The sequence below is a fragment of the Lactuca serriola genome, chromosome 5, assembly GCF_051521515.1.
Source record: "Lactuca serriola cultivar US96UC23 chromosome 5, Lser_US96UC23_V15, whole genome shotgun sequence".
In the NCBI taxonomy this organism is placed as follows: Eukaryota; Viridiplantae; Streptophyta; class Magnoliopsida; order Asterales; family Asteraceae; genus Lactuca; species Lactuca serriola.
Genome location: NC_136412.1, coordinates 239,562,182 through 239,576,182, shown reverse-complemented (window position 1 = coordinate 239,576,182; position 14,001 = coordinate 239,562,182). Strand labels below are relative to the sequence as shown.

Sequence of the window (14,001 nt, the reverse complement as noted above, 5' to 3'; positions counted from 1 at the left end):
CAAGGAGGGACACGATGAGTTGTGGATAAAAGGTCCCGATTATGCTATGAGGATGAACTCAACGTGTTCATGAAAGGACTCGACGAGTAGGATCGAGATGTGGTATGAAGAATTAATAGATTGACTTGTGGTATGATATGTGTCATATAATATTAATGAAAATTTCTAATATTATGGCACTTGTCAATAGGAGAATTTATTTATTTATTTATTAGAATAGAGATATTTATTTATATAAAATAATAACAAGATATTTATAGAGTGTATAGGAATGTATTTATAGAAAATAATAATATGTGTAGTGCATATATGACAAACGTCTTTGTACTTATTTTTAATTTTTCTATACATTTCTCATTAATTTACTAAGTATTTAAAAGCTAAATCAAATAGCATGTTTAGAAAACTTCGAAATATTCCAAGTACATTTTGTTACAACTTACGAGTCAAATTGCATGGGAGTAACAAACTCCTATAATCAAAGTAAAAAATTTATGTTTTATGTTCTGAGAAACAACTACTTAGGTCCAATCATGTAAAAGTTAATAAACATATTAAACGTAGAATATTACATACTAATGAAAAAAGTCGATGCCAAGTAAGTTTTAGGGAAAATGACTTATGAGGGAAATTAATTGTTGTCTTTGTACTCATTTGGTTACTTTTTTTTCTTTGTTTTATCTCATTTACCATTGAACTTGTTGTAGGTGTTCATAAAAACTATTGAAACCGACTATTGAAGGTCTTCGATAATTTTTATCTTCGGCGACTCTCCGGTCGTCTTCTCCGGCGAACCTCCGACAAAAATGAGTTTTTCCAGCGGACTTTTCTCAACTGTCATCCAAGCGACACCCACCGTTGGTACTGCTGCTTAGCTTTCTCTACCCTCCCCTCTCTCCCTCATGTCGATTTGCTGCCAGAAAAATGAAGAAAGGACGAGGCAGCATGCCACCTGCCACCTCCTCCTGCCATCACTGGAACCCACCTGCCACCTCCCTTTTGCCGCTGGTAAACCACCATCACCACTTCCTGCTGCTGCTGTATGTCTAGGGATGTCAACGGGGGCAAACGGGAGCAGAAATAGGTGCCCCTGCCCCCGCCCCCAAAATCAGCTTTTGCCCCCGCTCCCGCTCCCGCCCCCGGTTCCCCCGTTTACACAGCCCCCAGTCCCGCCCCCGCTCCCCCGGTTCCCCGACTTAAAATTAGATTTTTTTTTGCTAAAAAACTGCTTTGTTTATGGCAAAGCTATCTATTTATTTAGGCAAACAGCAAGCATCAATAAAATGATTAAACATTCTCACTAGAGGTTGCAAACATCAAGCTTTCTACAAAATTTGATCAAACATTCTTACTTGTAGCTAATTAATTGATAGCAACAATATAAATGATTAAAGATACAATATATGAAATTAAGAAACCTAGAAAAGATTAATTGCAAGCATCGAGTTCTATAGCAGTATTCTACAAACTTATACTTAATTCATTGATAACATACAGTATATGAAATTACGAAACCTGGAAAAGATTAATTGCAAGCAGCAAAAATCAGTGGGAGTGATAAATAGAAATCGGTGAGAGTGAGAAGTAGAAATCGGTGAGAGTGAGAATTTAGAAGCAGAAATTGAAAGCAGCAGAAATTGATAGCAACAACAGGTGGTATTTACCGTTAATTGTGGAAGGCTTCGACAACGGTGAGCCGGTGACGGAAGAAAGCCGAAGTCGCAGCCTCGCAGGTAGCCCGTGGGAGTTGGAGATTGGAGAAGTTGCGTAGGCAGTCGTCACTACTCACTCGCCACTCGTCGGTCGAAGACTGGGAGTACAGGTCGCCGACTATGGGAACCGGAAGGAGAAGGAGAAGGAAGATGAAGTCCTCGAAACTAGAAAGTCGCCCTTCCTATTTGCCCCCCATTCGTGAGTGACGATTGAAAACGGACGGAAGAAAGATGAAGCCCTAATTTTTCATTTGTAATTTCCATTATATATATATATATATATATATATATATATATATATATATATATATAATAAAAAAATAAACGGGGCCCCTACGGGAGTACGGGACGGAAATACTCACTCCTGCCCTCGGTCCCGAAAATAAACGGGAGTTAATATCGCCCCCTTCCCGCTCCCGCTCCCGATTTTTTTTTTAAAATTAGTCTCGTACGGTATCGGGGTCCCACGGGGACAGGGTCCCACGGGAGTTTTTGACATCCCTATGTATGTCATCCAGTCGAGACCCAATGATCCGTTGAAAAACTCATTTTTGTCGGAGGCTCGCCGAAGAAGACGATCGGAGATAAGAAATTGTCGGAAACCTTTAATAGCCGGTTTTAATGGTTTCTGTGAACACCTACAACAAGTTTAACGGTAAATCAGATACAAAAAAAAAATGACCAAAAAAGACAATAGTTAATTACTCACATAAGTCATTTTCCCTAAGCTTTAAGGACAAGCATGTGATTCTTCAAAAGTTGAGGGGTTGATTTGGAATTGAATATGGTAGTTGGGGTTCCTATTTACACCATTCAAATGGCAAATGCGCATTTGGTTCCGATAAAGTGATAAAATGAAATGGTCCATAGACGGAACGTAAAGTGAATTGAAAGAAGTAAAAAGCTTGCAAGCCAAAAAGCAGTTGATGCTCACAAGTGATCTATGAACTATGTCGGATGTTCCGATGCCGCCGGATCTACTCGCCCAAATCCTCTCATGGTTGCCGGTAGCTCCGCTTCTGCGATTCAGGTCTGTTTCCAAAACCTTTCGTGCCCTAATTGATAGCGACTATGTGATTAAGCTCCAACTCAATCACTCACTCCAAACCAACACTAATCTCAATATCATTTTCGGCGGTGATAGAACGCTTTGCTATCTTAACTTAGATTCATCTGCTAAAGTTGTTAACAAAATAGATAACCCTTTATACTTTGCAATTTTCGAAACTGTAATTTTGGGTTCTTGTAACGGCGTGGTGTGCCTGTGTACGACTGAACCGGATAATGAAATTGCGTTTTGGAATCCAATAGTCCGGAAGTTTAAGAAAATACGGTTAGCCCCAGCGAAATGTTCAGAAGGTCTTGGTCGAGGAGTATGCATCAAGGGTTTTGGTTACGACCATGTGCACGATGACCACAAGGTGGTGAGATTGGTTCAGTATTGTAGTTTGCATAATGAACTTGTTCACTCGAAGATAGAGGTTTTCAGCTCAAAAACAGATGCATGGAGAGAAGTTGGGGATTTCCCTTACTACCTTTGTTACAGAAGAAACTTCAATACATTTACTAAGGGTGCTTTGCATTGGTTGGTGAGTCAAAAACCTGGAAAGAGGGTTGATTTTCTGATTGCTGCTTTTGACCTCACAAATGATGAGTTGCGATTGGTTCCCCGACCTGAACTTTCAAATGAGCATTTCCATGTCAATTTGGCTATATTGGGAGGATGTCTGTCTATGGTCTGTCATTATCCCATGAAAAATGTAGACATATGGGTGATGAGAAGTTATGGAGTCAAAGATTCATGGACTAAGTTGATTTCAACCACAGATGTGAAGCTCATCAGGGAATTGGATTTCTTGAGGCCTGTTTCGTATTCTAGGAGTGGTGATGAAGTGCTCTTTGAAAAGAACTTTGACAGCCTTTACTGGTATCATCTTGAGAATAAGACAGTGAAAAGATTTAAGGTTGCTGGCATGCCAAGGCTATTTGTTACTGAAACCTTTACAGGAAGCCTTGTTCAGGTGAACATTGGTAACCCTTCTGGAAGTGGTGCAAAGAAGGAGAAAATTGAGAAAAAAGATGACAACAAAAGAGATGACTTTTTATCCAAGGGGTTCCGGCTTGTACTTTAAAGAAAGAAGTAAGTTAAGTGAATTTATCTTTCACATGTTATCTTTGTAGGTGGTAGTTATCTATATATCTTTATATCATTATTTAATGCAGTTAGCTCATGATACTGCTAGATTTTCAAAATGATTAATATATGTTTGAGCATGAAAATAGCAATTCCTGACCTGAAAAGAAAACTATATATGTATATGTTTTGTGGGAACTGAAGGAGTTAATGATAATTGCTTTCATACCCAATGTTTTGTTAGGTCTTGGTTTAAGAAAAAGGTCTTGTAGATGGAGGAATATCAACTTACTTTCAAATTTAATTCTGTTGTTTTTGTACTATTAGTTATGTTGCTTACAGTCTTCCATGTTTTAAGCTAGGTGATTGACAAGAACATTTCGGTTTCTTAGGTGTTAATATATTATTTCCTGGTTAAAACGTCAAATGCAAGAAATAACTACATAGTTTCGTTTATATTTTGTTTTCTATAGCATCATACTTTCATTTCTTTATTACATCATTATACCTTGAAAAATCCATCTAATTATAGCAACATCGTCCAAATACAAAGCGATTTTCACTGCTATATTTGGGTGAAAATTGCAAAGTAGAATATCCTATTAAGAAAGAATAAATTGAAATTATAATGAATTTTTCCAAGTACAATGGCTTACAATTCTGTAGTTAAATGTTTCAAAACTAGGATGCTATAATAAACAAATAAAGAAAGTACATTGCTATGTCTTGTTGAATCTATCTGATGCCCATTTTACTGAATCTTTTGTTGCAGGGTCGATGAAGACCTCACCTCATTGAAAATCATATGGAAAGATGTTTGGGTTTTTCTTTAAAGATATAACGTGTTATGAAATCCTGGTGTAAGAGTCTTAACTTAGAATAGGTGGGTATGGATTAGTGTTGTCTACAAATACCTTTAATTAGGAGCTTTTGATGGTTGGATCCTGTTTAAATGACTTTGCTTGTGTGTATCCAAGGATCGTTTGTTGACTTAACAGCTTTCACCGAAGTATCTGCTTCGAGTATACAATAATAATACTCATCAACTGCCTTCTATATACATACTGAATCTTTGTAATATTCGGTTTGGATTATGTTCTATTTTTGTTGGTTGCCTTTATTTTGATGTTGGTGTATTCGTTTCATTTTGTTGTTTTTTTTTTTCCTTTGGTGCTCGATTGATTTAACGAGGTTATATCTTGATGTGCTAAAGAAAGTCATGGAATTGCATTGAGGATTAACAATATTAGCTTATTGCAGAGCTTTTTGGGTCAAATAAGTTTTGAAAGTCAAACAAGCTAGATGACTTTTCTACAACATGGTTATTCACTTCGCTTGTATTTTTTTTTTTTTTTTTATAATTATAATAATACTCAATTTAGTGACATGGTTCTTTAATTTGTAGATTCATAAATAAGCTTTATAAGAATGTTTTAACGGAATTGGGATACTTTAAGGTTTTTAAATTGTTGGGTTAGTACTTGGTTGGTAGAGGCAGATCCTAGAAGGCGAACGGTTCCTGTAGAGCAATCACTTATGGGAGAAGTGTTTCAAGCAAAGTTTTAAAAACCGATTTTTTAGTTAAACCGGTATGGTAATCGGTTTCTGGTTCGACTGCCGACCAGCGGGTCAACCGGTTTCCATAATTTTTATCTTTTTTTCTATTTTCCTACATATATATAAATCATGAATTTGACGTTACTAATTCAAACATTAAAAATATACATAAAAATAAATTGTAGATCTCAAAATATATTAAAATAACACATAACCATAAGTTTTAGTGTTTTTTACATCAATCTATATACGTCGAAAAGAAAAGAAAATATAATACCGAAACAAAATATAGTTTTAGATGAATACAAACACATCAAAAAATATTATAACATTTACCATATGTTTTTATTTAAAGAAAACTAAATAAATTTGAAAAAAATCACCAAAGTTTATTATGCAAATGTTTATTTCTCATGTGTTTTTATTCAATTCGGTTTATTTTGACCGGTTAACCAGTTAATTTTGACTGGTTCAACCAGATTTTTTCTAAAAACCGGTTAGTTCGGTCAGTTCAATCCGGTTCAAAAATTGACATAAAACCGGTGATAGTTGAGTCGTCTCTCCCCCGATGCCCGGTCCAACCGGTTTTTAAAACATTGTTTGCTCCTCCTATTGCTTCTTCAATCATTTTTTCCTCCTCTAACACAATCACTTTTTCTATTTCTTCTCTCCATTCTTTCCTTTCTTTGCACATTCAATTTCAAATCAATAATGCATTTATGATTTGCTTATCCTAATCTCAAAATTTCAAGAAGGAAATCTTTTTGATTTTGAATTTTATATATTAATTATCGATCCTTCACAACATACACATCTAATTACCACACACAAATTGTTGTCATTTAATCAAGATATGGTTTTGCATCGATTATAAAATTACCATTGTTCAGTTTTACCTACTAATTTTATGGTAATTTTTGAACTGCAAATAAGTGTTATACTCCATCCGTCCCAAAATTATTGTCCACGTTTGACTTTTGAAGTCTTTCCATATCAACATTGACCATAAATAACTTTATTTGTGTTATATAATTTTTGATGAAACTTATAACAATGAAAATATATTTAAAAAACAATCTATTCATATATCTTGCATAAAAATTTATACAACAAAAAGTAAATTATTTAAGGTTAAAGTTGAACAAAAGAGACTTAAAAAGTCAAACATGGACAATAATTTTGGGACGGAGGGAGTACTATGTTGTTATTATTATCTATATATGTTATGTAAATTTATATTCCATGCGTTTAAACCTACTATTAATATAATAACATAATTATTCTAAACAACTATATATAATTTAAGATGCCACAGGGAACCATCCATTGCTTGCAATCCTCCTTAATAAATAAAAATAATTGTGTCATTTATCAACTTTTGACGCACTATGGCTCATGACTTATTATTATTATTTTCATTTTATTTTTTTTCCACATGTTATTTTATGGTTTTTCCATTTTATTAAATTGCATATAATATTTTAATGTAATAATAAATCCATATCAATTAATTCATTAATGAACTTTCTTTTTAATTTCAAAATTACTAAATTAAAGTCTCATTAGTTTTTTTTTTGTTTATTTATCTAAATTATTTTTTAAAATTTTAAAAGAGACAAACACACTTTAACTTTAATAATTCAATATTTGTTGTCACTTTTATAAATTCAAACTTCAAATATTTAGAACTACGTATTTAATTTTTCTTTTAAATAAATCCATCACACCTATGTATTATTATATACCTAGTTTATTATTATACTAGGTGTGAAACTCATGTATTACATAAGTTTATTTAAAAAAAATATATGAAATTTTAACAATTTGAAAATTTTGAATTTGTAAGAAAAATGATTTTTTTTTTTGAATTATTAAAATTAATGAGGCTTTAATGTATTAAATACATTACATATATACACCATTTTTAATAAATAGCTTACATATATATTACCTTGCATATTAAATGTGAAATTTTAATTTAATAAAATGAAAAATACAATAAAATGATAAGTGGAAAATAGAAAATTTAAAAGTTCTACAAAATGTGATGTGTCCAAATGAATGAACGACAAAAAAAACTTCATTTATTATAGTAGATGTGTGAGCTGGACCATCAACCATCTTGCAAGGCTTTCCATTTTTGAAATAATATTTTCCTATGCGCGGCTTTCAAAGTGAGCATGCAATTCCTTTGACATATCACAGAACCAGCGTGGATGCTCTTATACGGTTCAAGTAGACTTGATATCTGACTTTTCTCATTCCAACCTTCTTCTCAGATTTTACCACGTTGACCAACAGCTATGCTATCTAGATTTCATTCATCTAATTCCATGGCTATTGCTCAACCTTGTTTTAGTTATGATGTTTTTTTAAGTTTTTGAGGCGAAGACACTCGCCACGGTTTCACAGATCATCTCTATACAGCCTTGAAGCAAGCAGGGATCCGCACTTTCTGGGACAATGATTCAATGGAGAGAGGAAAAATGTTGAAGCCAGAACCGAGGAAAGCCATCCACGAGTCTGCAATTTCACTCATTGTTTTCTCAGAAAGCTATGCATCCTCCAAATGGTGTCTCGATGAGGTTATGATGATTATTGAAGAACACGAGACTTCATCCTGTAAACATCAATTTGTACCTGTGTTCTACAAAGTGGAACCATCTGATGTTCGAAATCAAACAAGATGCTTTAAAGACGCATTTGATGTGTATGATAATGAAGTCAACGTAGAATCAAACCTTCGAAAGAAGAAAAAATTGTTAGAGAAAGTGAGGGCATGGAGAGATTCTCTTAACAAAGCTGCAACCTTTACAGGATTGGTATATAAAGATGGGTACGCATGCTTCCTTAAATCCTGTAAAGAAAAAATTCACTAGCTAGTGTGTTATTTAGAATTGGATCTTGATCCTCATCTCACATGAGATCCATTTATATGTAAACAAACTAATCCGTTGATCCAGTTGTCAGTTGACTCGTGTCTATATGGATTGGATCTATAAAAATATTCAAAATAAAATTATGAGTATTTTGGAAAAATAGAAATAATTTTTTCTTCAACCTCTTTCTTGAATACAATAAATAAAAAATAATAAAAGTATTTTCGAAAACTTCCATTTTTAGTGCTATTTTTATCAAAAAAAATTTCCGAAATATATCAAAATTTATAATTTTATATTCTCTATAAATCGACATTAATATCGATATACTTTTTATATACTTTTTACATGAGATTTGCTCATGTATATTATTTACATGTGAATACACATTGCATTCAATTTCTAGTACAATTGGTCTTTTATTCACATGTGAATAAGAATATTATTACATCTGAATAATAATCATATATAAAGTTTATTCAGATATGAATAATACTTATGAGTTATGACTAGAATTGATATACTAAAAAAACCACATCAAGATAAATGTTTATTTAGAGAGAATGAAAATTCATGAATTTTGATATATTGGTTTTTCAATAAAATAAGTTGTCAAAAATTATTTATTTCTCATATTCTCAACAATTTTTTCCAAAACTTTGAAATTTAAAAGATAAAGATAGGATATAGGATTTTGAAGATTGTATTGTTCAAATAAAGATGCATCTTTCATTAATATATATATATATATATATATATATATATATATATATATATATATATATATATATATATATATATATATATATATATATATATACTACCTTATAAAAAAAATCTTACTATTTCTATAAATAGAATCAATATAATAATAATATTTTTTTAAGACGTTCAAGTCTTTAAGCTTAAAGTACAACCAACTATTAATATAATAATATTATAATATATATCTTACAAATGATAATGCTAGGGATACAAGTATTAAAAACACATTTAAATTAGTATTTCCTTATTTTTAGGGATTGAATTAGTATTTTCATCAATTTTAACCCAACTTGTACACCTAAAATATCTATTCTCTGGTATCTAGTGCATTCGAAATCTGAAACACTACTTTTCGACAAATCGTTTGAAATTTAAAAGCTCATTCAAATTGGAGTTCTCTAATTTTTTGCATAAAATATAGTTGACTGGAGACTAATTCAAATCTTCATCTCCTTTTCCTCCATGGAATCCACCACCACAATATTTTTTTGTTTTGGCATTGCACTTTTTATTTTTGTGAAACCGATCGATAATGGTGCAAGTGTTCTTAGAAATATAACATGTCTCCGAATGGAACTAATTGCTTGAAAGAAACTATTCGCCGCTGCTGCTTTGCACGGGCAAACGGCTAGTATATATATATATATATATATATATATATATATATATATATATATATATATATATATATATATATATATATATATATATATATATATCATTTGTATAATAAACAAATACATTACAAATCTAATTTCTTTAATTTGAACTTTCTAGGTACGAGTCCAAATTCATAATCAATATTCTAAATGTTGTAACAAAGGAAGTGGACAACAAGGCCCTACACATTGAGGAGAAACTAGTGGGAATAAAGGACCATCTTGCTGAGATCCAATCATGGTTAGAAGATCGGTCACCCGATGCAGTAGTCCTTCTCATTGATGGGATGGGAGGCATTAGGAAATCAACCATAGCCAAATGCATATTTAACTTAAACTCACGTAACTATGATGCCAGTTGCTTTCTGGCAGATATTAATAAGGAGACGTCGAATAAAAATAGTTCACTCAATCGCTTCCAGAGTCAGCTTCTTTCCACTATTTTAAGGAGTGAAAAAGAAGAAACTATATGGAATGTTGATGAAGGAACCAATAAGGTGACACATGCCATATCCAACAAAAAGGTACTTCTTATCCTTGATGATGTTGCAACAATGGAACAGTTAGATGCGTTACTAGGACCGAAAAGGTTTTATCCTGGAAGTAATGTGATCATAACAACTAGGCACACATGGTTGTTGACTGCTTTCAAAGATCATGGTAAGATCCACTCCCTTGGAACATTATCCATGGGTGACGCTACTGAGCTCCTTAGTTTGCATGCCTTTGGTCAACACTATCAACCCGTTGAACCCTCTATTGTCCACTTAGAATTAGTTGTTCAGCGCTGCAAGGGCCTTCCTTTGGCTCTTAAAGTATTGGGATCTTCCCTAGTGAAAAGACAAATGATGAATGGGAAGATGCAATTCACAAACTGGCAGCAAGTACTCCTCATCGTGAGATTCAGGAAGTTCTGCAAATAAGCTATGAATCTTTGGCAGATGACAAGGATAAAGGTTTATTCTTGCATATTGCTTTCTTCCTCGAGGGTGAGGAAAGAGACTACATTGTGAAATTATTGACTGAATGTAATCTACACCCTGTTGTTGGGATCAAGAATCTAATGGATAGATGTCTGGTTTATGTTGAAGATGGGAGAGTGATGATGCATCAATTAATCAAGGAGATGGGACGAGAAGTTGTTCGCCAGGAATCAGAAAAGGAACCTGGGAAAAGAAGTAGATTGTGGGACCATCAGGACTGTATTAATGTGTTGCAAGACCATACCGTATGCTTACACACCCCTTTTGTATATTACTATTACTTCAGTAATAGTAATCATGCATGTTGAGCCATAGTTTACCTTTTTGAATTTCTTAACTAGGGTACAGAAACTGTGGAAGGACTCACGCTTGATATACAAAAGATCTTGGAAGCCCAATCAAGAGATAATGATGATGCATATTTCCAAATTAGTGCCCTGGAGAAGATGAAGAGTCTAATTCTACTTCAACTTAAAAATGTAGGATTTTCTGGGAAATACAAGAAGTTTCCCAGAAAGTTACGATTGTTGAGTTGGCATGGATTTTCTTTAAAAGCTCTACCAGGTGACATTTCATTGGAGAAGTTGGTGATACTTGACATGAGCTACAGCAAATTAACACGTGTTTGGGATGACTTCATGGTATGTCTTCTTGCATCACCATTTCAGTTTTGGACTGTTTGTTAGTTATCAAATTATTCTTTTAATTATAAGATGTTTATGTAGAAAGTTCTTTGTATAATTGTGGTTTTTCTTGTCACAGTACATTGGATCTTTAAAAATCCTTAATCTTAGCTATTCATTTGACCTAATTGAAACCCCGAATTTTGGCGGACTCCCTAGTCTGGAGAGCTTGATCCTGAGACTAGACATTGTTGGAGTTTAATCAAGGTTGGTGAATTGATTCCATACCTTAAAAAAACTAAATTCGTTAGATCTAACCAGTTGTAGAAGCTTGAGGGATCTTCCATGCTTACCTAGATCCGTTAAATCCCTTCAAATATCTGGTTGCAAAAAGCTTCAAGTTCTTGGATCGATTGCAGACCTTACAAAACTAGGCTCATTAGATCTAAGCGATTGTGAAAGCTTGAGGAATCTTTGGTGCTTGCCTAGTTCCATTGAATGGCTTTAAATGAATGGATGCAAAAAGCTTGAAGTTCTTGGATCGTTTGCAAACCTTACACGACTATACTCATTAGATCTAACCAATTGTGAAAGCTTGAGAGATCTTCCATGCTTACCTAGATCCCTTAATTATCTTAAATTATATGGTTGCAAAAAGCTTGAAGTTCTTGGATCGTTTGCAAACCTTACAGAACTATACTCATTAGATCTAAGCTATTGTATAAGCTTGAGGGATCTTCCGTGTTTACCTAGATCCCTTGACTCGCTTCAAATGTCTGGTTGTGGTGTTCTTGGAAGGGTCGATCAATGCTTGGGTTCATTTTCATCACTTTCCTTTTTAACGGAATTCAATTTGTCACACTCCTATCTCTTTGACAATTCTTTCCCAGATGAATGGAGTAGCCTGGTCTCACTCATGAAGTTGAATATAGATGGCAACAATATAACCTTCTTACCAAAATGTGTTCAAACCCTACCGAGAATTGAAGAGCTCAGAGTCTCACATTGTTCAAAACTCCAATCAGTTCTAGGTCTCCCAAATTCCGTCAATCATCTGTTTGTCAATGACAATGAATCATTGGAAAAAGTACAGCCTGAAGAAAATTCAAGGACCATAGTGCACCACATGAACTGCCCAAAATTGTGTGAGATCGAGGGTCGTTATAAAATTCAGTCAATAGATAAAGTTGAGAGGAAAATCATACGATATCTAGGATTAGAATCAAATGCATGTGAAGGAATGGAGTTGGATCTTGAGGTGCTTTCTCTTTCTCTATCTCTTCTTTAATCTTTGCGTATATTTGTTTTATAAGCTATTGCCGAGAATCAAACTCAATAACTAATAAGGTGTATGTGTGAGTGTGTCACAGGTGTTTCATGAGTTTGGCATATTCAGCACATCTTTTCAGAAAAACAAACCCCTTCTTATTCCTGCTTCACGTATAATTAATGGGATCTCGAATTTCATTTGAAGTTCCATCGTATAGTAATAGTTTGAGAATAATTGGCTTTAATATATGTGTCGTTCTTTCTCTATCATTCTTGCAAATGGGTTTTGATCTGGAGATTGGAGTACAAAACAAGACCAAAGATTTGCTGTGGAGTTACTTTAAAAGAGATCAAAATATCCGTAAGAATGCAGGAAAGTTCGCATTGTTATGCCTTTGGAGGTGTGGCAATCTGTTGGAGGGTGGAGATGAACTTTTCTCGTATAATACGTGTAGAGGAATGTTGCATAAACCTTATATACGAAGATTATGAAGAATTACTTGATGAAGAAAGAAAGGAGGCTCATGATGTCAATGTCTTTGATCAAATGTCATGGACTGATAGAATGGATAAAGATATATCTCATTATGTTTTCCCAGGGAAGAAACATGTGTTCCGAGATGATCATCTGGAATATAATGCAATAAAAGAAAAATGGGAGAGACCAACAATCTCCTACCCCATTAATAGCCCCCAAGACAGGAGCCTAGTGGTTTCATAAAGGGGATTCAAGGTTCAAACATTGCACGTTTCTAGTTTTCTTATTGCTCTATCAAATGAAGGCATCGACAAAATTAAGCCAATTAAAAGTCAAAGATTATGTCTCCTGTTTCCTCTTGGATGTGGAAAATTAATCTTCTTCTTGGATGCCATATCAGTGCTGCTGGGAAACTCCTAGTGTGTTATTGGATACACATTTCGTTTGATCAAGCATGACAATGGTCAGCCAGATAATGTGTGAAATGGTGGGTCAATATAAGCTTTAATCAATAGACAAAGTTGAGAGAATAATTCAGGTGTTTTCTCTCTCTCTCTCTGGTTTGCATATATGTTTTAGGCTATTGCTGATGCTGACAATCAAACTAAATAACAAATGGAATGTTTGTCACAGGTGTTACATGAGTTTGGAATATTCAGCACATGTGTTTCGGAACATCTATTTGCAGGTGAGTCAATCAATTGGTGTGTGGAGAATGGAGATCACATTGTTGGTCCATTTGTAACTTTCATGTGTGGAGTGACATCATTTACCATCTTGAGGTGGATCTGTATTTTGGATTAACTTATTAGAGAATGTATCTTTTCTAAATTTTATTGATACGTCATGTCCATGAAAACATTAGAGAGACTCATTATAAAATCACAAATTGTGGTAGTAGCTTGAATATATTTTTATATTGGTTATACGAGATCTATAGCT

The 14,001-nt window shown here is 33.7% G+C and overlaps 1 protein-coding gene and 1 pseudogene across 2 annotated transcripts; both read left to right on the top strand.

The window, feature by feature from the left end:
- Window positions 1-2,545: 2,545 nt before the first annotated feature.
- LOC145053812 (F-box protein CPR1-like) lies at window positions 2,546-4,906 on the top strand. Its single transcript, XM_079001917.1, has 2 exons — window positions 2,546-3,852; window positions 4,619-4,906. The coding sequence occupies exon 1, from the start codon at window positions 2,663-2,665 to the stop codon at window positions 3,842-3,844; it is 1,182 nt and encodes a 393-aa protein (XP_078858043.1). The 5' UTR covers window positions 2,546-2,662; the 3' UTR covers window positions 3,845-3,852; window positions 4,619-4,906.
- A 2,747-nt stretch (window positions 4,907-7,653) lies between these two features.
- LOC145051513 (disease resistance protein RUN1-like) lies at window positions 7,654-13,612 on the top strand (annotated as a pseudogene). The gene is made up of 6 exons (XR_013683667.1): window positions 7,654-8,239; window positions 9,825-10,934; window positions 11,031-11,330; window positions 11,452-11,562; window positions 11,971-12,570; window positions 12,683-13,612. The product of XR_013683667.1 is annotated as a disease resistance protein RUN1-like (transcript).
- The last annotated feature ends 389 nt before the right edge of the window (window positions 13,613-14,001 follow it).